Raw genomic sequence first — 22,650 nt, 5'->3', positions numbered from 1 at the left:
ACTTTTCTGCCTTCGGTCCACGGAGACGCCGACCGGCTGCCGCGTCATTTTCGTCCTCAAACCTTTGCTCTGATGCCCGACTCCCCAAACCGCGTGGTAAAGGCCTCGCTCAGGAGGTGGATGCGTGCCCTTCGTCCCTTCCAGGGAGAGCAGAGGGGGACAGGGATGGGGAGAAAGAGGCGGAAATATATGGGGTTAGAGGGTCACCAGAACGTTTAGGAAGAAAGAACAGCAGGCGTTGAAACAGACGTTACAGCAGAGTGGTCCCAACACTCTAGGAGGAGGAGAAATAGAGAGGGAGGGAAACAAAAGGATGCGGAGAAACAGGGAGAAACACAGAAATGGACAAAGGAGAGGAAAGAACCAGAAGGACAGAGACAAATACAGAGAACAAAACACAGTGGTGGAGAAAGTCAGGGACCCAAACCCAGGGAGTATTGAGTTGATTTGATATGGGATATTAAGGTGTGAAGTAGTACTGATTTGTGGCTCTATAATCTAATTAGTTTCAGATTTGTTGCACTGTTTAAATTATGCAGAAGAGAATGAGAGTTACAAAACCAGGTATTTGAGGCGTCTGCATTTTCTACTTATTGCACCAGAAGAGAATTCCATTTGCAGCCCCTGTGCACCCTGAGGGCACAGACTTAGCTCAGTCAATTCCAGGTCACCCTCTTCCCTTTCAAGAAATGGGGGAGGACTTTCCCTGACCTCTGGCTCATGTCATTCTTTTCTAAATGTGATGTATCCTCACACTTGTTTTAACTTTGGTATTTTTTTTAACTTCCAAATTATTTTCCCTATTAATTTTATTGTGCAGAGTATGAGATTTATATGCTTTCTACTCTTATATTGGAACTATGAGGTCTGTAAATAACTAAATATTACACTATGCATCTGGTAAGGATGTTGATAATATTTAACACTGTAAACCTAGTTTAACCAGCTAGTTTAATAGGCAAGAGCTGCTTTCTTCCCTGAAGTGACCTGTTAAATTAGTGACCTCTGAGCTGAAGGCTCCAACTAAGGGGATGCTCCCCTCAAGTCCCCTGTGTCTTTCTGTGCAGATGCTGAAGGATGGGCTGGATTAGTGTAGAACTTTGTTCCAGCAGACTCCATCTGTTCAGGAGGAAGAGATTGCTCAGAGCTCATTTCCAGGTGACCCTCTTTCATGTTTTCCAAGACTAATAGCTATGTGTAATTTCATTTTTAAAATATGTTTCTTGAAAACAGGAAGTAATTGCTTGGGTTTGATTAAAGCCATGAAAGAGAAGCTTCCCTTTCTCAGGAATATGTAAAGGAATCTGGAATTAGAGCAGACCCTTTCTACTGCCCTCTCCAGGCCACCACTTACACTCAGGTCTGCTCACTGAACTCAGCCCTCTTCAGGGTAACTTGGTAAACTTACTCCCCCTCTGAGCCTCGGTGCACCCACCTGTAACATGGAGATGATAGAGCAGACCAGGAATTCTGAGTCTGAGCAAATGGGAGCCCTGGAATGATGTTCAAAAGTGGGCATGTGTCTACATTTGGTAGTTTTCTGGGAGAGGGTGCCAGTTAGAATTAGAATTTGGAATGTGTCCCAGTCCTCTAAAAAGGATGAAAACCACTAAGAAAAAGGCAGGGACAGAGGCTCAGAGACAGAGGCATGCCTCTCTTTCAGCTTCACTCTCTGCCTCCCTGTGTTTCGTGGGTAAATCTTAAGTTTGATTGTGTCCTCTCCCGGCATTAAGCCCTGTTATGGTTCCTCCTGGTCCTCAGGACAAACATCTCAACTCCTCAGTTTATCTATAGCGGGGAGCTCTGGAGCTGGGTGGCCCTTAGAGTTGGTCCAAATTGAGGGAAGGGACAGGCTTCTGTCCCCTGCATCAACCAGGCATTGGATGCTGGCTGCCTATGGAAGAGCCAAGATTTTGGAAAGGCAGTTTCCGGCCACTTTGTGCCAACTGGACAAGGACAGTGCAGTTGCAGCAGAGTCTGGGTTTCAGGAGGAAGGGACGGCTTTCTGAAGAAATGGGTGAAAACTCACTTCTTGGTCCCTATATGGAGTTTACTGTCCCTGCATCCCTCCTCTTGCAGTGGGCAGCAAAGGGCCCTCTTTCCCCTGTGTTAAGGTTCTCCCTGTTTGTGTACTTGTGGCAGAGGAAGAGGGTGTGTTGATTCTAAGCATTGAACATGTTTTTGTCATACAGAATAATCTAAGCTGAGAATCCGAGAGGAAGAGGAAGGAAAGAAGGAATGGCTCTTTCCAAGGTAAAAGTTGTATTCTTAATGGATTGTTCTGTTTTCTCCTTCCTAAAATGTCTCATTTTAGTTTGTTAATCTTCTCTGTCTCTGACGGGTCCTACCTAAAATGTTGACTTAGTGTTGTTTAGGTCACAGTACTCCCCAAAGTACTACCAAGATTCAGTGTAATCCCCATTAGAATCCCAACAGCCATTTCTGCACAAGTAGGAAACCCAATTTTAAAATTCATATTGAAATTCATATTTGGGTAAATCCCAAATAACCAAAATAATGGTGAAAAAGAAAAACAAAATTGGAGGACTTAAAATTCCCACTGGCAAACCTTTCTACAAACCTAGAGTAATCAAAACTGTGGTTCCAACATGAGGATAGAAATATAAATCAAAGCGATAGAACTGAGAGTCCGCAAATAAATCCATACGTCTATAGTCGATTCCTTTTTAACAAGGGTGCCAAAACTTTTCATTGGGAGAGGAACAGTCTCTTAAATGGTGCTGGGCCAACTGCGTATCCACAGGGAAGAGAATGGAATTGAACCTCTACCTTTCACTATATAAAAAGTAATTCATAATGAACCAAAGACTAAATATAAAATCTAAAACCATAGAACTCTTAGATGAAAACATAGGGGTGAATCTTCCTGACCTTGGATTTGGCACTAGATTTTTTGATATGACACAAAAAGCAAAAGAGAGAAACAGAAAATAGATAAATTGGTCTCCAACAAAAGCGAAAATGTGTGCATTGAGATGCTATCACCTAACTGAAAATATAATCTACCAAATGGGAGAAAATATTTGCAACTCACATATCTGATCAGGGTCTAGTATCCAAAATATATGAAGAACTCCTACAACTCAACAACTAAAATAAAAGGACCCAATTAAAAAATGGTCAAAGGGGGCTGGCCCCGTGGCCAAGTGGTTAAGTTCGCACACTCCGCTGCAGGTGGCCCAGTGTTTCGTTGGTTCGAATCCTGGGCGCGGACATGGCACTGCTCGTCAAACCACGCTGAGGCAGCATCCCACGTGCCACAACTAGAAGAACCCACAACGAAGAATATACAACTATGTACCAGGGGGCTTTGGGGAGAAAAAGGAAAAAATAAAACAATCTTTAAAAAAAAAAAATGGTCAAAGAACCTTAGTGGACATTTCTTCATAGAAGATATACAGTGGCCAACAAGCACGTGAACTCATGTTCAATGAATCAGTCATCAGGAAAATGGAAACTCAAAACACAGTGAGATACCATGTCACACCCACTAGGATGAGTATACTAAAACACAAAATAGCAAGTTTTAGTAAGGATTTGGAGATACTGGAATTCTGATAGACTGCTGGAAAATGGTAGCCACTTTGGTAGGTCGTTAACCACTGTGGCAGGTCCTTAAAAGATTAAACTGTGTAACCCAGTACTTCCAGTCCTAGGTATAGAGCCAAAAAAATTGAAAACAGATATTCGAATACATGTTTATATCAGCATTATTAACATTAGCTAAAAGGTGGTGACAAATCAGGTGTCCGTGAAAGGATGAATGAATAAATAAAATATGGTATAGTGATATAGTGAAATTATTCAGCCATAAAAAAGGAATGTAGTGCTGACACATATTACACCATACACGAACCAAGAATATCATTCTAAGTGAAAGAAGCCAGACACAAATTTCGCACGTTTCATACCATGCCATTGATGTGAAAATATCCAGAATAGGTAAATCCATAGAGACAGAAAGCACATTAGTGATTCCCAGGGACTGGGGAGAGGGGAATGGGACCAACTGCTTAATGGGTAATGGATTTCCTTTGCGATGATAAAGATGTTTTTGAACCAAATACAGGTGATGTTCGTACAACATTGTGAATGTACTAAATGCCACTGAATTGTACTTTAAAATGGTTGACTTTATCTTATATGAACTTGACCTCATTTAAAAAAAATTAGAGTAATATAACTTGCTCAAAATTCTCTTACATGGATCTGTGAGAGCACTCACTGCAGCCAAGTCAGTCCTTGCACATCTCTGCTTCTCTCATTTTGTGTCACGATAAGAGCCCTCTCCCTGTCCGCATGGTGAAATGTGCTTTCCTTTCAGGGACAGTTGACGTTCAGGGACGTGGCCATCGAATTCTCTCAGGAGGAGTGGGAAAGCCTGGACCCCGCTCAGAGGGCCTTGTACAGGGACGTGATGCTGGAGAACTACAGGAACCTGCTCTCCCTGGGTGAGGACAACTTCCTCCAGAAGTCCATAACTACTTTCGTATATCCTTGCATTTTCCCTTGTGAGTCTCTTGGGAGCCCCCGACTGACTTGTGAGAGTTTGAAAATCCCTGTTCTTTTTTTTTTTTTTTTTTTTATTTTAAAGATTTTATTTTTTCCTTTTTCTCCCCAAAGCCCCCCGGTACATAGTTGTATATTCTTCGTTGTGGGTTCTTCTAGTTGTGGCATGTGGGACGCTGCCTCAGCATGGTCTGATGAGCAGTGCCATGTCCGCGCCCAGGATTCGAACTGACGAAACACTGGGCCGCCTGCAGCGAAGCGCGAACTTAACCACTCGGCCACGGGGCCAGCCCCTGAAAATCCCTGTTCTTAAGAGAGTGATTGAAGCTGTTTTCATTCAGAAAAGAAAGGCTTCATAATGTGGCGTATGGACTCTTAACTAGCCCTTTCTTTGGAAGTTCTGCCCATTTTGTGCTTTGATTAGTGATGGTTTCAGAACATTAGTAGTCAGAAAACCTTCTGGTAAATTTTAAAAATCTCTGATTCTGTGGTTTTACCCTTGTGCGTTTCATCCAGTAGTTCTTGGGAGAGAGCTGGATACCTGCGTACTGAAAATAACCCCTTAGCATTCAGAAGGAGGCAGTCAGTTGACTGATTGTTGAACTGCTTTTCTAGACCCATCTATAATGTCCTCTCAGCTGAACAAAGAGCTGGGAATGTGTTCCGGAAAAACATAGCATATCCTGTGCCATTTTTCTTTGTAAGTTGAAGTCTCTGTTCAGTAGAATATTATCTTCATTTTTGAGTGAGGAAAACAGCTCTGGACTGTGGAGAGTGAAGGGAATATAGGAAAAAATGCAGACAGATGGGACTGTATGGAGATGTGAAGACAAGTAAGAGCTCAGATAGATGGGTTCAGGGTAAGCTGCTCCATTAAATATTATTTAGAAACTCTGCTCAATTGGGAAAGATCTGCGGGAAAATAAAAATTTATTTCTTAGGAGTTCTCAAAAGAAATTTCCCCACACACAGACACTTACCACTCTGTCGTTCAAATGTGTAAAAGTTTAAACTCACATTGTCCCGTGATGCTCCAGGTCATGCAGAGGCAGGAAAAGACTTTATCATGACGTACGACACACTCTTAACCGGGCCCCATGACCACTTTGGTCTCCTGGTGTGAGGGAGACCAAGATGGCTGTCTGTAAGGAGTCCTCTTTCCCCTTGATCTCTTGATTCTTGGTCCATCCGGATCAGAGCTACGGCCTCTGTAGTCCTGACCTCAGGACCTATTCAGTTTCCATTCACATTTCATGTCCTTGGGAGAAGTAGTTAATGACAGACAAACAAAGTAGCTGCTCTTCCATTGTATCTGAGTTCCCATGAAACTGCCTGGGCTGCGTCAAGCCCTGTCTGCCTGTTCAGGCCCCTCAGCCGTCTCTTGAGTTCTGGTTTTGCCACATGTGTGTAAAGCAGAATGGGATTTGAGATTGTTTGGCACTGTTACTGACCAGTATTATGAAGACTGGATGCTGAGATCCTCTCTTTGGTCCCCATTGGTGCATGCAAGTATATCTCAGTCTTTCAGACTCTCACCATACACCCTGTAGGCACAGCGTTCTCAAGAACTGCAGAAAATCTGGCTCTCCTATTTTATTCCCATATCTTTTATTTTTCTACCTAATGCTGCTCTCCCTGTCAGGGAACATAGAAAGTCATTAGTCTTCCTGATTTCTTATTCTTCTCTAAGATTTTGCCTCTGAAACTTGCTTTTGAAATACACATTCCAAGGGTCTAAAGTTCCATCCTCTTTTTCTGCTGTGATAACCCACCTATAGGAGATAGACAACTTCTGGTGGACTGTCCCAAGGAGAGTGTTTACTGGATAACAGAAAATTCTTGAAGGAGAACACTGATTAATATGTTACAGTATTATCCTGATACATATAGAAGTGCGTCTTGAACCCCCAGGGAAGAGTGGTCTGCATGTCCCAGGATCCTGACGTAGAAAGTGTCAGGAGAGCCTGACTGATAAGTGCTTCTGGGTTTTGTGGAGTTCAACCATGTCTCCCATGGGCAATGCTACAGTAGTGTTCAGACAGAGTATGATCATCTTCTTTGAGCCCGCGATAAAAGGCGTAGGAACTTGTTCTAAAGAGAACACTATCCAAGTTCACAACCTAATATCTGAGACTATTGACTAAACTACCATTTATGCCGCATTGTTTACCCACTGTGTGCTCTTGTTCATTCACCTTCAACAAATAGAATTTTAACACGTTTTGTTGAAGGAGTTTATAAAGTGGAATGATGCCTCCGTTTTTTAAGTCTGCTGTAATTTGTTTAAGCCGCTGATACTTTCATCTTCTAAATTCATTGTTATAAATGAGCTTGTTTTCTGTTTATTTAATCATCAGCTCCAGTATTTTTGATGATACCCTTAGTGTTCTTTGTTTTATATCTACAGTTTGAGGCTATTGGGTCATGGAGTGAATATTTTTTATATTTTACAGGATTTCTTTCTTAAGTGTTTATGACTTAGCATTAGTTTCCCCAAAACCTGTGTAACCTCCAGAATGTTTTTAAGAGTCTTAGTTATTCCTTTTACTTCTGTTTCATATTACTTAGTACCTACTAACACGCACTTTTTTAATAGACTATTTTTTTCTAGAAGTTTTAAGTTCACAGAAAAGTTTTTTATATAAGATTGATTGCTTTTCCCATATATATGTACTTTTCTAAAATTAACTTTTGAACTATATTTTAATTTCATTGACTTTTTTTGCTACAAATAATTTATTCTAATAATTACTCTCTGTGTCTAGATTCATCATGCACATCTTGGTATACTAACCTAATCTTTAAATATATCATTTAACGGAAACTTAACCAATTTTTTACACCCCATGGTTCCTCATTACTACTGTTTCTGACATTCGTGTTTCCCAATTTCTTAAGTTCTTGGAATTTCATGTTTCAATTAACACAAGAAGCCTGGTTTGTTCCCTGTCCCCCTTTTCAGCTGAATTCCATAAAAAGTCACCTGCTCCTTGTTGACACATATTCCATTGCTGTCCTGTTGTTCTGTTGTAATTGGATACTTACGTTGCTGACCACATCTCTGCACATAGACCTCTGCCGTGGATTATGATGGCACTGCCAAAACTTGTTTCTACACTTAAATGCTGCTTCCAACGCCGCCCTCCATACCAACCATTCTGTGCTCTAGGTCATTTAGTTATGCCCCTTAAGATACTGTTTTCTGATGATGTTTGTGAAGTCAGAATTCATTACTTTTGGATAAGTGCATATTAATTTCTACTGATTTGTAATAAGAATAACTATATATATATACTACATATATATAGATGAGCACTTCTCACCTGATGTCTCTTATGTGTCTGGGATGGTAATGTTAAAAGATCCAGGGCCGGCACACTGGCGCAGCGGTTAAGTTCGCATGTTCCGCTTCAGCGGCCTGGGGTTTGCCGGTTCGGATCCTGGGTGTGGATGTGGCACCGCTTGGCAAGCCATGCTGTGGCAGGCATCCCACATATAAAAGTAGAGGAAGATGGGCAAGGATGTTAGCTCAGGGCCAGTCTTTCTCAGCAAAAAGAGGAGGATTGGCAGCAGATGTTAGCTCAGGGCTAATCTTCCTCAAAAAAAAAAAAGATCCAAGGATATGATTTCAAATAATTAAAAACTTCCAGGAAGATTCTGTTATTTTTTTATTTTATTTTTTTTTGTAAGGAAGATTGTTGCTGAGCTAACGTCTGTGCCAGTCTTCCTCTACTTTATGTGGGGTGCTGCCACAGCATGGCTTGATGAGCACTGCCAAGTCCGTACCCAGGATCTAAATCCACGAACCCTGAGCCACCAAAGCGGAGCATATGAACTTAACCACTACTCCACCAGGCTGGCCCCTCCATTATTTTTATATAACAAGCATGGACATTGGGATTAATAAACTCAATGCATCAAAATTGATAAATTTCTATTTTGAAAAATATATACTTTAGTTCATAAATTATTTTTTACCAAATATAATCACATACCCAAAGAGTTGAAACCTTGACAAAAGCCTTGTGCTAACTTTGTCCCCACCGTACAACCTCTGTGACCCCCAGTCGAGATCATCATCCAGCACCCATCGTCACCCTCCATTGCTGGACCCTCGAGAGGGTTTTATTGCATCCATATGAGTTTGTAGAGAGTGAATTCATCCATTCTTGTCTTGGTGGTCACGTCCAGGTTTTTGCTTTTGGATCGTACTAAGAACATTCTTGTACGTGTCTTCTGAAACATGTGTCACTCTCTTGAAGTATATGTCTAAAAATGGAAATCATGGGATATTCAGTTTGATCATTCTTACAGCAAATACTGGAATAGAGGTAAACCTACATTCTCCCCTAACATCACACTGTCTCCCTTTTTAATCTCTTCCTTGTTTGCCTCATCCCCATGGTATAGTTCCTACAGAATAAGTCAGTATCACACCTCTTGCTAAATGACTTCCTCTCTTTTTCCAAGATCAGGATTTTAACTGCTGTAGCACAGTCATTTTCCCATAGGTTTGCAGGCACAAGTGCTGCTCCCACATTGCCCATTATTCCTTGACCTTCACTCTTGCTGTTCTAAATCCCAATCCTGGCCTTTCATTACATCTTTTATTAGTCTAAATGAACTATACTAGTACCTCCATGTATATTAATTTTTAGCACCTAGGCACCCCAGTATCCAGGGGACCGGCTCCTCCCCACATTGCATACACTGCATAAGGAAAGACCCCCACTCCTACACACTACAGCTTGCTCAGGATAGAAACATGCTCTAGTCACTGTCTGCATCAACAAGTGTGGGACATGGTGACTCATGCTGTCACCTGGGTATGGGGGGGCAGTCACACTATAAGTGACATAACTCAGGTCCTGTATCTCCCTCGAAACATTTCTTTGTAAGCTCCTGGTAGTTGCTGTGACCTGTTGTGATCTGTATGCCTGGATGGGCACTGGTGCTTGATGCTTATGAACATTCTGTCTTAGTCTGCACACCCAGATTCAAATCCTGGCTCTTGAATTTGCTTTCTTTGTGAGTTAGGATAGATATATAAACCTCGTTGGACCCTTTGTTTTTATATGAAAAATTGTAATGATTTACCTCAAGAATAATTAAAGAAGTTAATGGTGTTAGAGGGCTTAAAATATTGCATGGTATGCAGTAAGGATTGAAAAAGTTACCTTTAGTTAGTGAGAACTGTCACCTTTCTGTAATGTTTATTATGACATTGACCTTGGCCTGCATTATATCTTATATGTTTTCTTTTTGTAATTTTTCCGATATTAATGTTTCCTCTGACCTTAGATAAATTTTGAACACACGGCCTATATACTGTCCATATTTTTCACCTTCTAACTCGATAATTAAATAATACTCCATAGTTAGAGAGTTGATCTTTGTACTGGCTATTATATAACTGCAGGCATGAAATCATGATTATTTCAGACAATCTTCCCTAATTGTTAATCTTCATAAAAATGTGTTTACTTGAACCAATTGATATTTCAGAATTCACTGATTCTGAACATATTTTTCCTTTTACCTACTGTGTGCTCTTTCTGGAATGTAAATTCTTTCTTTAGTCCTTAAGGAAGAATTCCTTAGAATTCCAGACACTATTATTTTATATAACTATGCTTACTTAACTTACCTGCTAGATTTAATATGTGTTACTAAAATGTTTTATTTATTATTATTGTGATATGCTTATATTTTTTATCTTTTTTCTTGCATCATATCCCCACACATTATTAAACATACATTATTAGTAAACAGATATTAATATAAAGGTTGAGAATGAGGGAAGAAAGTCTCAAATCTGAATTATAATTTCATGTCTGCAGTTACATAGTAGCTAGTACATAGATCAACTCCCTGCCTGTGGAGTATCATTTAATTATCCAGGTATATGGCCAAACAATATGTACAGTATATAATATGTGCTTTGGAAATATATGATCAAAAGTTAACGAAATTACTAATATGGAAAAAATTATGTAAAGGAAAATTTTAAAATCTGTATATCACAATAGTGTTTGAGACCACACTTGAGAAACTACATAACTATGTTCATTGTAAGTATTATTTTTTGTGTAATTATGTAGTTCAATATAAAATATTTATCTTCTAATTCTATTTAATAGGAAGCATTTCTGCTGAATTTGCAATAAACAAATTATCACCAAGAGAGGACATTGATAAAGGAAAATTATACCATCTAGTGATATTGGAAAGAAATGAAAGGCATGGCGTCAAGGATTTTGACCTCAAGGAAGTCTTGGAAAATATGTATGAGCATGAGAATGAGTGGGGATATGATGAGAGAAATTACAAAAGAGTGCCTTTGACTTATAAAAAAAATCTCACTCATAGAATAGATCAACAACATAATATATCCTCAATTAATTTTCCTCAAAAGCAGCATGTTTCAGTAAGAAATAATACATACGAATATTTCATACATGACAAGCCATTTATAGGGAATTTGTTAAAACTGAAAAATAACATGAGCGATGCTGGAAACAAGTATATAAGGTGTTTGGAAAATAGACCTGGATTAAGTTTGCAGGCCCACCTGGCTGAACTGCAGAGATTTCAAACTGAGGAGAAAGTTTATGAATGCAGTCAAGTTGGGAAGTCTATTAACAATGGTTCCTCAGTTTCACCACTTCAAATAATTCCTTCTAGTGTTAAAAACATTTGTAATAAATATAGGAAGGTTTTTAAATATCCTTCGTTACCTGCACAATATGGGAAAACACACACTAGGAAAAAGTCTTACAAATGTAATGAGTGTGGGAAGGCTTTTAGCAAAAGCTCAAACCTCACGAATCATGAGAGAATTCATTCTGGACAGAGACCTTACAAATGTAATGAGTGTGGCAAAGCTTTCAATCAGTGCTCGAACCTTACTAGACATCGGAGAGTGCATACAGGAGAGAAACCATGTAAATGTGATGTAGGCAGCAAGGCCTCTAGTCAAAATTCAAACCTTGGAAGTCATCAGAGAATGGTTACTGGAGAGAAACCTTACAAATGTAATATATGTGGCAAGGTCTGTAGTCAAAAGTCAAACCTTGCAAGTCATCAGAGAATTCATACTGGTGAGAAACCTTACAAATGTAGTGAATGCAGCAAAGCCTTTGCTGAGCGTTCAAGCCTTACTCAGCATAAGAGAATCCACACTGGAGAGAAGCCTTACAAATGTAATGAGTGTGGCAAAGCCTTTGCTGAGCGTTCAAATCTTAGTCAACATCAGAAAATCCATACTGGAGAAAAACCTTACAAATGTCATGAGTGTGGCAAAGCTTTTACCCAATTTGCAAGCCTTACTAAGCATCAGAAAATCCATACTGGAGAGAAACCACACAAATGTAATGTGTGTGGCAAGGCTTTCATTCAAAGTTCAAGCCTTATGGAACATCAGAGAATTCATACAGGAGAAAAACCTTATAAATGTAATAAATGTGATAAGGCTTTTATCCAACATTCACACCTTTGGGGTCATGAGAGAACTCATACTGGAGAGAAACCTTACAAATGCAATGAGTGCGGCAAAGCCTTTATGGAGCGTTCACATCTCAATCGACATCGGAAAATACACACTGGAGAGAAACCTTACAAATGTAATGAGTGTGGCAGAGCTTTTACCCAATTTGCAAACCTAACTAGGCATCAGAAAATACATACTGAAAAGAAACATTATAAACCTAATATATGTGGCACTGCTTTTATTCAGAGGTCAAGCTTTGGGGATCATCAGAGAATTCATAGCAGAAGGAAACCTTACAAATATAATGATTAAGACAAAACTTATGTACGTGTTCAAGCTTTATTCAGCATCAGAGACTCCATCCTGGAGAGAAACCATATAAAAGTAATGGATGTGAGAAAGCCAGTAACCAGGGCTCACACCTCACTTGATATCAGAATACGCATCTTTGAGAGAAACCACACAAATGTAACATGGTAAGGTGTACCCAAAGTTTAAGCCTTGTGGAACAGAATTCTTACTAGAGAGAAACCTTATAAATGTAATGAGTGTGACCAGCTTTATCAAAAATGTACAACTTTGTGGTCATGAAAGAATTCATATAAGATGAAAACCATACAAAGCTATCCAGGTCTGTAAACAATGACCTCATGATACACCTAAGAATTCAGGCAGAAATATTCAGACAGAATTAGTACCCATGTAAGGAAAGTGATGAATTGTTTCACCAATTCTCTCAATGAACTGTACATAAGAAAATTCATAGTAGAGGCAACTAAGTCTATTGTTTTCGAAGATTAACCAACCTCAGATGTTAAATTCCACAGACAATTAAAAGTGAAATTGTTTAAAACTCGTGAGATGATGTGTGTCCATGTAGTAAGGACATCTGTGGAAGGGTCTAATTACCTTCAGTTTATAAAATGATTTCATTCAGTTCTTTGAGGTTTCTGGAAAAGCCTACATTTATTGATAGCTTACCACCTGAAGTTTGAAACCTGTTTTGTTATACTTTCAAACATGCTTTTCATTTCTCACCATTATGGTCTCAGGGAAAGGATCCGTAAGATGAAAGGAGCTCCTTCATTAGATGGCATTTATTCATATCCGTGGAACCTGGAAAAACTAGGACAGTAATTTTAAGATACAATCTAGTATAAATTTGAGAACACGGGAAGTGGCAGGGAATAGATGTAAAAGTATTATCTAAATTATTATGCTTTCTTAGGTCATTGGCCCTTCTCTAGATTTGTTGGTATGACTCTGGACCTCTGTTGACAGTTATAGGAGAGGATTGCCGTGCTGGTGATCATGAAACCGAGTAGGCCAGGATATTGAGAGAAGGACATTTTCACTGAGTAGAATGATGGGGTGGCGTATGTGGTACAAAAATGGAGGAGGAACCATGGTCTCTCTTTTGAAAAGTAATAGCTGGTGCGTATCACAGATTAATGAAAATTAGTCTTATTTTTGGAAACTGAAGAGACATAGAGGACAGTTTAATCAAAAGAACCAGAGTACAAGATGCTTGTGTAAGATTCATATTTGGCCACTGAAATTGTATTTTGATACTCTTTTATTTAGAATGTATCATACTTCTCATGTCCACGTAAGTAAAATAAAATGTTTTTTGTAACTGTGAATGGATCATGTGCCTTCTATTCATCCAAACATTGGGGTGCTTCATTAGCTCTCTAGGCTGAATGGCGTAAATATTTTCTTCCCACGTTAGATTCAAAGAACTTACAATTTTGGAAATACATATTCATAATTTGCATTTTATTGGCTGAGAAATTAGGAGACACATGGCTTTGTATGCGAAGCTATTAGTAGAGTGAAGAAAGTCATTATGTTGGAGTGATCTCCACCACATATAAAAAGCAAAATGTAGAATATTCTGTATAGCAGGTATTTGTTGTAAAAATAAACCTCAAAATCATACCAAAGGTAACTTACTGAAGAATAGAGAGTGTTTGAGAATGCAGATTGGAATTGGGGATACTCATAGTATATGTGTTTAATATAGTTTTAACTTTTAAGACAAAAAATCTTATGTGTGTAAAATAACAGTAAAAAAATTAAAAATTATAATGTAACAAAGAATTCCTGTCTTTAGGAACAGACAAATTTAAAATATGCATTTTAAATTTTCACCCTCAATTGAATGTATTCTGTGTTTCCAAGGAGATAGTATTGAAGTATCTGCTGGTTCATGGGAAATATTTAATGTAGGTTCCCCAGTTATGAACACCCTTGAGTTATGATATAACAGCCAAATTACTATTAAGTTATAGTCTAATATTAAAGTAGCTTTGGAGGTGGTGTTAGATTATTCCCAAGTTCAAGCCTTTTTTTAGCTCTAACTTTAAGGTGGGATGGCATGAATGAATATCTCTAAATGGATTCTTTAATTTTCCTAACCTGACACTAGAATCAGAATATCCATAATAAAAGTTAGAAAATTATTTTAGTTTGTGTAGATTCCGATAGATACATCTCAAAGGAAATAAATCTGTAAGTTAGAAAACACTAAGGACTCAATTTTTGCATCTCATTTGGAACACTAAGGAGACTGGCCACGGGTTACATGGAATATTATACTCTCAGGATAAAGAACAAAGTCAGACGATAAAATCTGTCTCTTCCCACAGTTATCCTTGACTACCTTGTCATTTAATATCTTTAATAAGGGGTATTTTAATTTTGTAGCTAAATATTTTCTCCAACATCTTTTTCCTTTACTTTTCTCTGTTCTTGAGGTGTGAATATAAAATTTGAAAATTCCCATTGCTTATTAAGATTGTGGTGGCCATGTAAGAGAACTAGCTAATAATATTTGGAAAAGATTCTTGGGATTATCATTTCCTTGTAAACAAGACAAAACCTAATAATGAGAAGGGTTTTGCCCGTCACCCTTCACCCTTCTTTTTCATACAGCAGCCACATCTTACTTTAAGGAGACTGAGGGCTGAGTGCTCGTGAAGGTGGAGCAGGCAGAGAGGACTGTCCAGAGGACCCATCACGTTCACACTGCAACCTCTGGACTTCCTGTATGTGAAAATGATAAGCCCCCTACTTGTCTCAGTCACAGTTTTCCAGGCAGTTCTGTCACTTTCAAATAAAAACTGTCCTACCTGAGAAATAAGATGATCATTTTGTGTTGGGAGTAGAATGGCGTATTTGAGAGGGAATCTTGAATTTAAAATTTTGTGGCTTAGAAAAACTTAATAACATCCCTTCATGTATGAGTCAGATGTTTTTAGCTCACGTTGCCTAACAATGTGTGAACAAAATATAGCATCAGAATTTATGACAGATGTTCAGAACACTACGTTGGAAACTTAAGGAAGGAAGGAATTTGGTGCCACAAATATAATTACATGCTTTCTTGACCATTTGACCTCCTAATCTATGAGCCTAAGCATTGCAGTAATTTTCTCCTTTTCACTGATGAAATGCATTTACTCATTCTGTCATTTACTTATTCTGTCATTGAGGAACTATTGTAATCACATGATGTAGCAGGAAACAAATTCAGCTTCCTACCTAAGTAGCTTATATTCTGTAAATGTAAGTAAACAATAATTAAAAATATAATGGTGTTAAGTACAACGAAGGTGTACATGTACAATGATAGAGGGATAGAGTGTCCTAATTTAATGTGTTCAGGGAATACCTATATGATGAGATTTTTGAGCAGAATCATTAATTAATTGAAAGAGTATATCATGCAAATACAAATGGGGAAGGGCAATTGGGCGGAGAAAATTGTCAAGGTGGGAACATATTTAAATGATTGAGGAATATCCACAGTTGATGTGTGGCTTGGTGTTAATTTAACAAAGCCCCAACGTTAACACTAGACAGTTCTATCGAATGTGTAAAGAAGAATTAACAGCAATTCTACACAATTTCTTTCAGAAAATAGAAGAGGAGGGAAGACTTCCCAACTCAATTTATGAGGCCCGTATTACCATGATACCAAAACTAGACAAAGGTATTGGGGGAAAAAAAGATAAGTACCAACTGAATTTCACATGAAGGTGCAAAAATTCTTAAAATATTAGCAATAGAAGTCATCAATACACGAAGAATTGCACACTGTGACTAAGTTGGGTGTATTTGAGGGATAGAAGGCTGGTTGTGCTATGTGGGGTGGCGCCTCACCATGGCTTAATGAGTAGTGCCATGTCCACGCCCAGAATCCGAACCGGTGAAACCCTCGGCCGCCAAAGTGGAGTGTGTAAACTTAACCACTCGGCCACGGGGCCGGCCCCTCAAGATTTCTAATATAATAGCAATGAAGACTGTGTGGTATTGGTGGAGTGACAGACACATAGATCAATGGGACAGAATAGAGAAACCAGAAATAGCCCCACACCAGTACTTCCAACTGACTTTTGACTAAGGTACCAAGGCTATTCAATGAAGGAAGGATTTTCAAAAGCTGGTGCTGAACCAATGGAGTAGCCATAGTGGGGAAAAAAGGAATAAAACAATCTGCCCCTGAACTTCATACCTGTACAAATATTACCTCAAAAAGTATCATAGCTTTAAACGTATAACTAAGATATTTAGGAAAAAAATGTAGAATAAAATCTTCAGGATCTAGGGCTTGGTGAAGAATTCTTAGACATGGCACCAGAAGCATGACCCATAGAAAAAAATTGATAAAGTGGACTTCAACAAAATTAAAAACTTTAGTGTGTGAAAAACCACATTAAGAGGATGAAAAGAGAAGCTACAGAATAGTAGACAATATTTGCATACCATATATCTGCCAAGGGACTGATGTGTAGAGTGTATTACGAATTCTACAACCATGACAGTAGAAAAAAACAAGACTCGAATTAGAAAATGGGCAAAATCCATGAAGAGACTCTTCACTGAAGCAGATACACAGACAGAAAATAGGCAAAAGAAGCTATTTTCGACACCACTATCCATCAAGTGTCAGACACCAGCATTTTCTGCTTTCTCCATGTGAACCCTGTCTGTCTTCAGGGGTCATAGAAAAAGAAGGGTCTCTAGTGAACATTTCAAAATGTCTCTTTGGTGATGTTCATTAGGCACTTGTAATTGTTTGTGGGAACTGGCAGTAGGAACAAAGATTTCAGAAGTATTCTCAGCTTACCGAGTGTGCACTGCCATTATCACTACAGTTGAATGGATCATTGCAGTTCTGTGAGAAGATGTGTCAGAATCACAAACATCACAGAGACTGGCTTTCTCCCTCCCCACCACGCACACACTGGTACATTACTCTAAGCCCACAGTCCTGGCAGCAGGAAGGCACCACATGAGTATTTTCCTATCAGTCTGAGAGGCAGAGTGTATAAGGGAAAGAGGTGTACGAGGAGTTGGGGTAAGTGCTCACGTCTCAAAAAAGGATTCCTCTGGGATAGAAACTAATCCGATGGCAAAGACACAGAGGTGGGAGGAATAATTCCTGAGAAATGAAATGACTTTGTGGAGATCAACCAGAGGTCCTAAACCCCACACTCATCCCTGAATGCTGCTAATGTAATTTGATGTAATCCTCTCTGTTGGTGGTTGATGTGTTCTCTCTGTAGCATTTAATCCAGTATTCAATATCTCTATGGTTTTAACTGATTTGCCTGACGTAAAAGAGCCTGTGACGCTATTTTCAGGGTGGGTAGAGTAGTTGCTGTAAAAATTCCATGCATATAATGATTTTTAAAAATGGAACTCCAATACAATAGTTTAATCACTTAGAGAAACTATGTCTTAGTGAAAATGGGTAGAATATGTGTCTTTTCTCTAATGCTGCACATATGATGTGCTTAATGGGGACAGTAATTGTATCTAGAAAGGAAACACTGATGGTCTGTTGACTATGATAAGAATAATTTCCCTCTTGAATTTAAAGGAGGAGCTTTTCAGAAGTTAGTGTCATCAAATGTGGGTTTCATACCAAGGCGCGGGTAGGGGAAGACTGGTACTACAGCAATTTCTACCTTTCAAATATATCATAGGATATTTTTCTTTTTTGGTTGAAAATATTTTTGGGGGGCTGATAAAAATGTTCTAAAACTAAATTGTGGGGATGATTTCCCAACGTGGTAAATGTACTAAGAATCCTTGAATTCTGTATTTAAAATGAAACAATTTTATGGTATGTAAATTATATCTCAATAAACTTGTTTATTTTTAAAATTCAATGTCACCTCTAGACATGCTACAAACCTTCATTTCAATTTATTTAATGTACATATTTCCATAGCTTTTAGATCAATTTTACATGTCTTTTGAGTCTATTTCAAAAATTATTACATTGTTTCTATAGTTTGTTAGTAGCCTTTCATTAATAAACACATAACTATATGACCTATAATTAATAATTTAGTCTTTACCCTAAAATGTTTTATCTCTTACTCATGTTATGGTTGTATACCTCAGCTAGCCACAATATTGTGCAATTATTTCAGTAGTTGGTATCATTTTACTCTTGTTCCTGCCTAAAGAGAAACGTGTCTTCAGTACCCATCATAATAGTGAACCATTCTTGCTTCAATGACTCCAACTTCATCTCTCATAATCTCTCATGTAGGATGGCATGGTAATCAATGTATTTACATCTTATTTAAATACTCATTCATTGGTAATATTGGCCTATGAAATAAAAGCATAGACATAATAGAAAGTTACCATAACCACAATTATATATGAAGACACCCATTTAAAAGTGACAAAAGATACTCATAAAATTAAGTACGGATGTTGAGTAGTTGAAGGAAAGATATATTTTGCCTTGTTAGTGTAGCACCATGGTTAAGAAACTTGTCTTTGCAGCAAACATGGATTCAAATCCTGATTCAGCCACTTGCTGGGATGTGATTGAATGCGTCTTTAAACCTGTCTTTGTCCTAAGTCCTTTCATCTGTGAAATGAGAATATCATCAGTACTTCAACTCTCATTGAAGATTCAATCAGTTATGATATGTAAAGCACTAATAACAGTGACTCTTACTCTAGTCTGATATAAAAAATAATGTATATCAAAATTAAGATTCCTTATTAAAGGAAAATATATTTATCATTTGGGGATGGGAACAAATTGTAAGTGGAGGATATTGGGTGTCAGTTCCCATGGCAAAAGTAACACAAACCTCATTTTCCCTGCAAGAGCCTCTGGCTCTGAATATGAACACCAGTCACTGGGAAATGGCAGAATGGCCTCCAGGCATTTGGCAATGGAGATTGTCTCCTTGTCATAAACTATAATTAGAATCTTGGGGACTTCCTGTCTTATTCATCATTATATTTTCATTTACTTCACTGCGTATTCGTCAACCTCCACACACTTGATTTTCAAGCACCTGACCGTAGCCGACTCCCACATTAAGAGACTTCATGTTGTATGTCAATTATATCTCAATAAAACTGGGGAAAAAATCAGACAAAATTACCCAGAACTTAAACAGGAAAATGATTTAAAAGAATGGATTTCAGTTCACTGCCTTGTGTCAGTTCTTTCATTGAACTAAAGACTTCAAGGAACTCTCTTTCTTCATATTTATAGAGCAGTTACTTTGTACTTGTCGTTACCTTATGTGGACTTTCACGTCACAAAAATCTCAAAACAACACGTTGACTTATGTATCCCTTGGTGTAAAACAGGGAAAAAATGTAAATTAAACATATAAGCTAGGTCAGAATACGTGAAAGGAAAATTTTTTAAATTATATTAAAAAGCAAAAATTTTACTAGAGTTGAATATTATAATAATATAGTAATATGATATTTAGATCAAAAAGAAATTCCTGCTTATAAGAACTTGAACAACATCATAGACTGATTGACCTAATGGACATATATAGAACACTTCACTCAACAACAGCAGAAAACACATTTCTCAAGCACACATGGAACATTCTCGATGATACACCACGTTAAGTCAAGGAACAAATCTTAATTTAAGAAGTTTAAAATCATAGAAATATCTTCTCTAACCACAGTGAAATAAAACTAGAAATAGCTGACAGAAAACAGAAAAATTGACAAAATAGGAAATTAAACCACTTATTCTTTTTTTTCTTTTTTTAAGATTGGCACCCGAGCTAATAACTGTTGCCAATCTTCTTCTTCTTCTTTTTTTTTCCCCCTGGTTTTTCTCCCCAAATCCCCCCAATACATAGTTGCATATTTTTTAGTTGTGGGTCCTTCTAGTTGTGGCCCACTTATTCTTAAACAACCAATGCATCAAAGAAGAAATCACAAAGGAATTTTTAAAATATCTGGGTGAAAGTGAAAATACAACATACCAAACCTTATGGGATGCAGTGAGAGCTGAACTACACTAAAAGGAAGGAAGTCTACAGTGGTAAATGCTTACATTAAAAAAGAGGAAAGATCTCAAGTCAAATATATTTTACACCTCAAGGAAGCAGAATAAAAAAAACAAACTGAACCCAAATTTAGCAGAAGAAAAGAAGTACACAGAAAAAATTAAAGCAGAGTTAAATAAAACAGAGAATAGAAAAATATAAAAATTACCAAACCAAGACTTAATTTTTGAACAGATTAACAAATTGACAAACCCTTGGGTAGACAAAGAAAAAGAGACAAGATTCAAATAACATCAGACATGAGAAAGGGGACATTGCAGCTCATGTCACAGTAATTCTTTAAAAGGATTATAAAAGAGTACTATGAACAATTATATGCCAACAAATTATATAACGTAGAAGATATGGGTAACTTCCTAGACACATATAACCTACTAAAACCTAATCAAGAAGAAATAAAAATGTGAACAGAATTGGGGCTGGCCCCGTGGCCGAGTGGTTAAGTTTGCGCTTTCCGCTGCAGGCGGCCCAGTGTTTCGTCAGTTCGGATCCTGGGCGCGGACATGGCACTGCTCATCAGACCACGCTGAGGCAGCGTCCCACATGCCACAACTAGAAGAACCCACAGCGAAGAATACACAACTATGTACCGGGGGGGCTTTGGGGAGAAAAAGGAAAAAATAAAATCTTAAAAAAAAAATGTGAACAGAATTATAACGAGAGATTCAAGCAGTAATCAAAAATCTCCAACAAAGAAAAACTCAAGACCAGATAGCCTCACTGCCAATTTCCTCTAAACATTTCCAGAAGAATTAACACTAATTCTGCTAAAATCTTCCAAAGAGTGGGAGAGGGAACTCTTGCAAACTCATTCTATGGAACCTGCATAATTCTGATATAAGACCCAGAGAAAGAAACAAGAAGAAAAGCAAACTACCAACGAATATCCCTAATCAATATTGATGCAAAAACCCTTAACAAAATACTGGCAAACCCAATTCAACAGCACATTGAAATAATTACATTTCATGACACACTAAAATTTATTCGTGTAAGGCAAGGATGATTCAACATACAAAAATCAATGTAATACACCACATTAACAGAATGAAGGAGAAACAAACCCGCATGATCATATCAACTAATGCAGAAAAAGCATTTGACAAAATTCAACAACATTTCAAAATACAAATGCTCAGAAAAGTAGGAAGAGTAAACTACCTCAACATAATAAAAGCCATATATGAAAAGCACAGTTAACATCATACAACGGTCAAAGACTGAAAGTTATTCCCCTAAGAAGAAAAGGAAGAATGCAAAGATGTACACTATCTGCAGTCCTATTCAACAAAGTACTGTAAGTCCTAGCCAGAGCAACTAGACAAGAAAAAGAAATAAAAGTCTTCCAAATTAGAAAAGAAAATTATTTTTTTGCAGATGACAATATCTTACATATAGGAAACCAAGAAGATTGCACACGAAAACTGTTATAACTAAAACACAATTTTAGAAAAGTTGCAGGATACAAAATTAGCACACAAAAATCAGTTGCATCTCTATAAACTAACAATGAACAGTCTGAAAAGGAAATTAAGAAAATAATCCTGTTTAATATAGCATTAAAAAGGATGAAATACTTAGGAAAAACCTTGGCAAAGGAGGTGAAAGACTTATGCACTGAAAACTACAAAACATTCCTAAAAGAAATCAAAGAAGATACAAATAAATACAAAGACATCCCAAATGCGTGAATTGGAAGACCTAATATTGTTAAAATGGCCATACTACCCAAAGTTTTCTACAGATTCAGTGGAATCCCTATCAAAATCCAAATGGCAATTTCTGCAGAAATAGAAAATAACATGCTAGAATTCATACGGAATCACAAGGGACCCGAAATAGCGAAAATACACGAGGAAAATGAAGTTAGTTGGAGGCCTCACTTTTTTAGATTTCAAAACATATCATGAAGCAAGAGTAATCAAGATGACGTGGTACTGGCCTAAACACAGATACATAAACCAATGGAACAGAATAGAATGCACAGAAATAAACCCTGGCATATATGCCAAATGGTATTTGACAAGAGTGATAAGACTACACAATGGGGAAAGGACAGTCTCTTCAACAAATGGTGCTGGGAAAACAGGATATCTATGCACAAAGGAAGGAACCTGCACCAAACGTAAAGGCTTCTGTGTCCAAGGGTACAATCAACAGAGTGAAAAGGCAAGCTCTGAGGAATGGATGTGATGAAAATTGAAAGAATCTCCAGCTGTCAGACATTTAGGTTAATTTTGCATTTTCAAATCAATGATGGAA

General features: G+C 37.9%; 2 protein-coding genes across 5 annotated transcripts in view; both read left to right on the top strand.

Moving 5' to 3' along the window:
• Positions 1-13,662, top strand: part of LOC100064037 (zinc finger protein 677) — a 46,427-nt gene extending 32,765 nt beyond the window's left edge. Inside the window, exons 2-5 of one of the 3 annotated variants that reach the window (XM_023651461.2) lie at positions 1,068-1,158; positions 2,193-2,253; positions 4,346-4,472; positions 10,671-13,662. In XM_023651461.2, the coding sequence (XP_023507229.2) occupies positions 2,239-2,253; positions 4,346-4,472; positions 10,671-12,331 (1,803 nt within the window). In that variant the 5' untranslated portion in view covers positions 1,068-1,158; positions 2,193-2,238 and the 3' untranslated portion in view covers positions 12,332-13,662. The remainder of the gene's footprint in view (positions 1-1,067; positions 1,159-2,192; positions 2,254-4,345; positions 4,473-10,670) is intronic. The other 2 variants (XM_070224837.1, XM_023651462.2) reach the window with 2 other exon arrangements.
• Positions 1,081-22,650, top strand: part of LOC106781577 (zinc finger protein 677) — a 44,446-nt gene continuing 22,876 nt past the window's right edge. For both annotated transcript variants that reach the window (XM_070224831.1, XM_070224826.1), the window contains exons 1-2: positions 1,081-1,158; positions 2,193-2,253. In XM_070224831.1, coding sequence (XP_070080932.1) covers positions 2,239-2,253 — 15 coding nt within the window. In that variant the 5' untranslated portion in view covers positions 1,081-1,158; positions 2,193-2,238. The remainder of the gene's footprint in view (positions 1,159-2,192; positions 2,254-22,650) is intronic.

This window comes from Equus caballus, chromosome 10 (genome assembly GCF_041296265.1).
Source record: "Equus caballus isolate H_3958 breed thoroughbred chromosome 10, TB-T2T, whole genome shotgun sequence".
Taxonomy (NCBI): Eukaryota; Metazoa; Chordata; class Mammalia; order Perissodactyla; family Equidae; genus Equus; species Equus caballus.
This window is presented reverse-complemented; position numbering and strand designations above follow the sequence as displayed.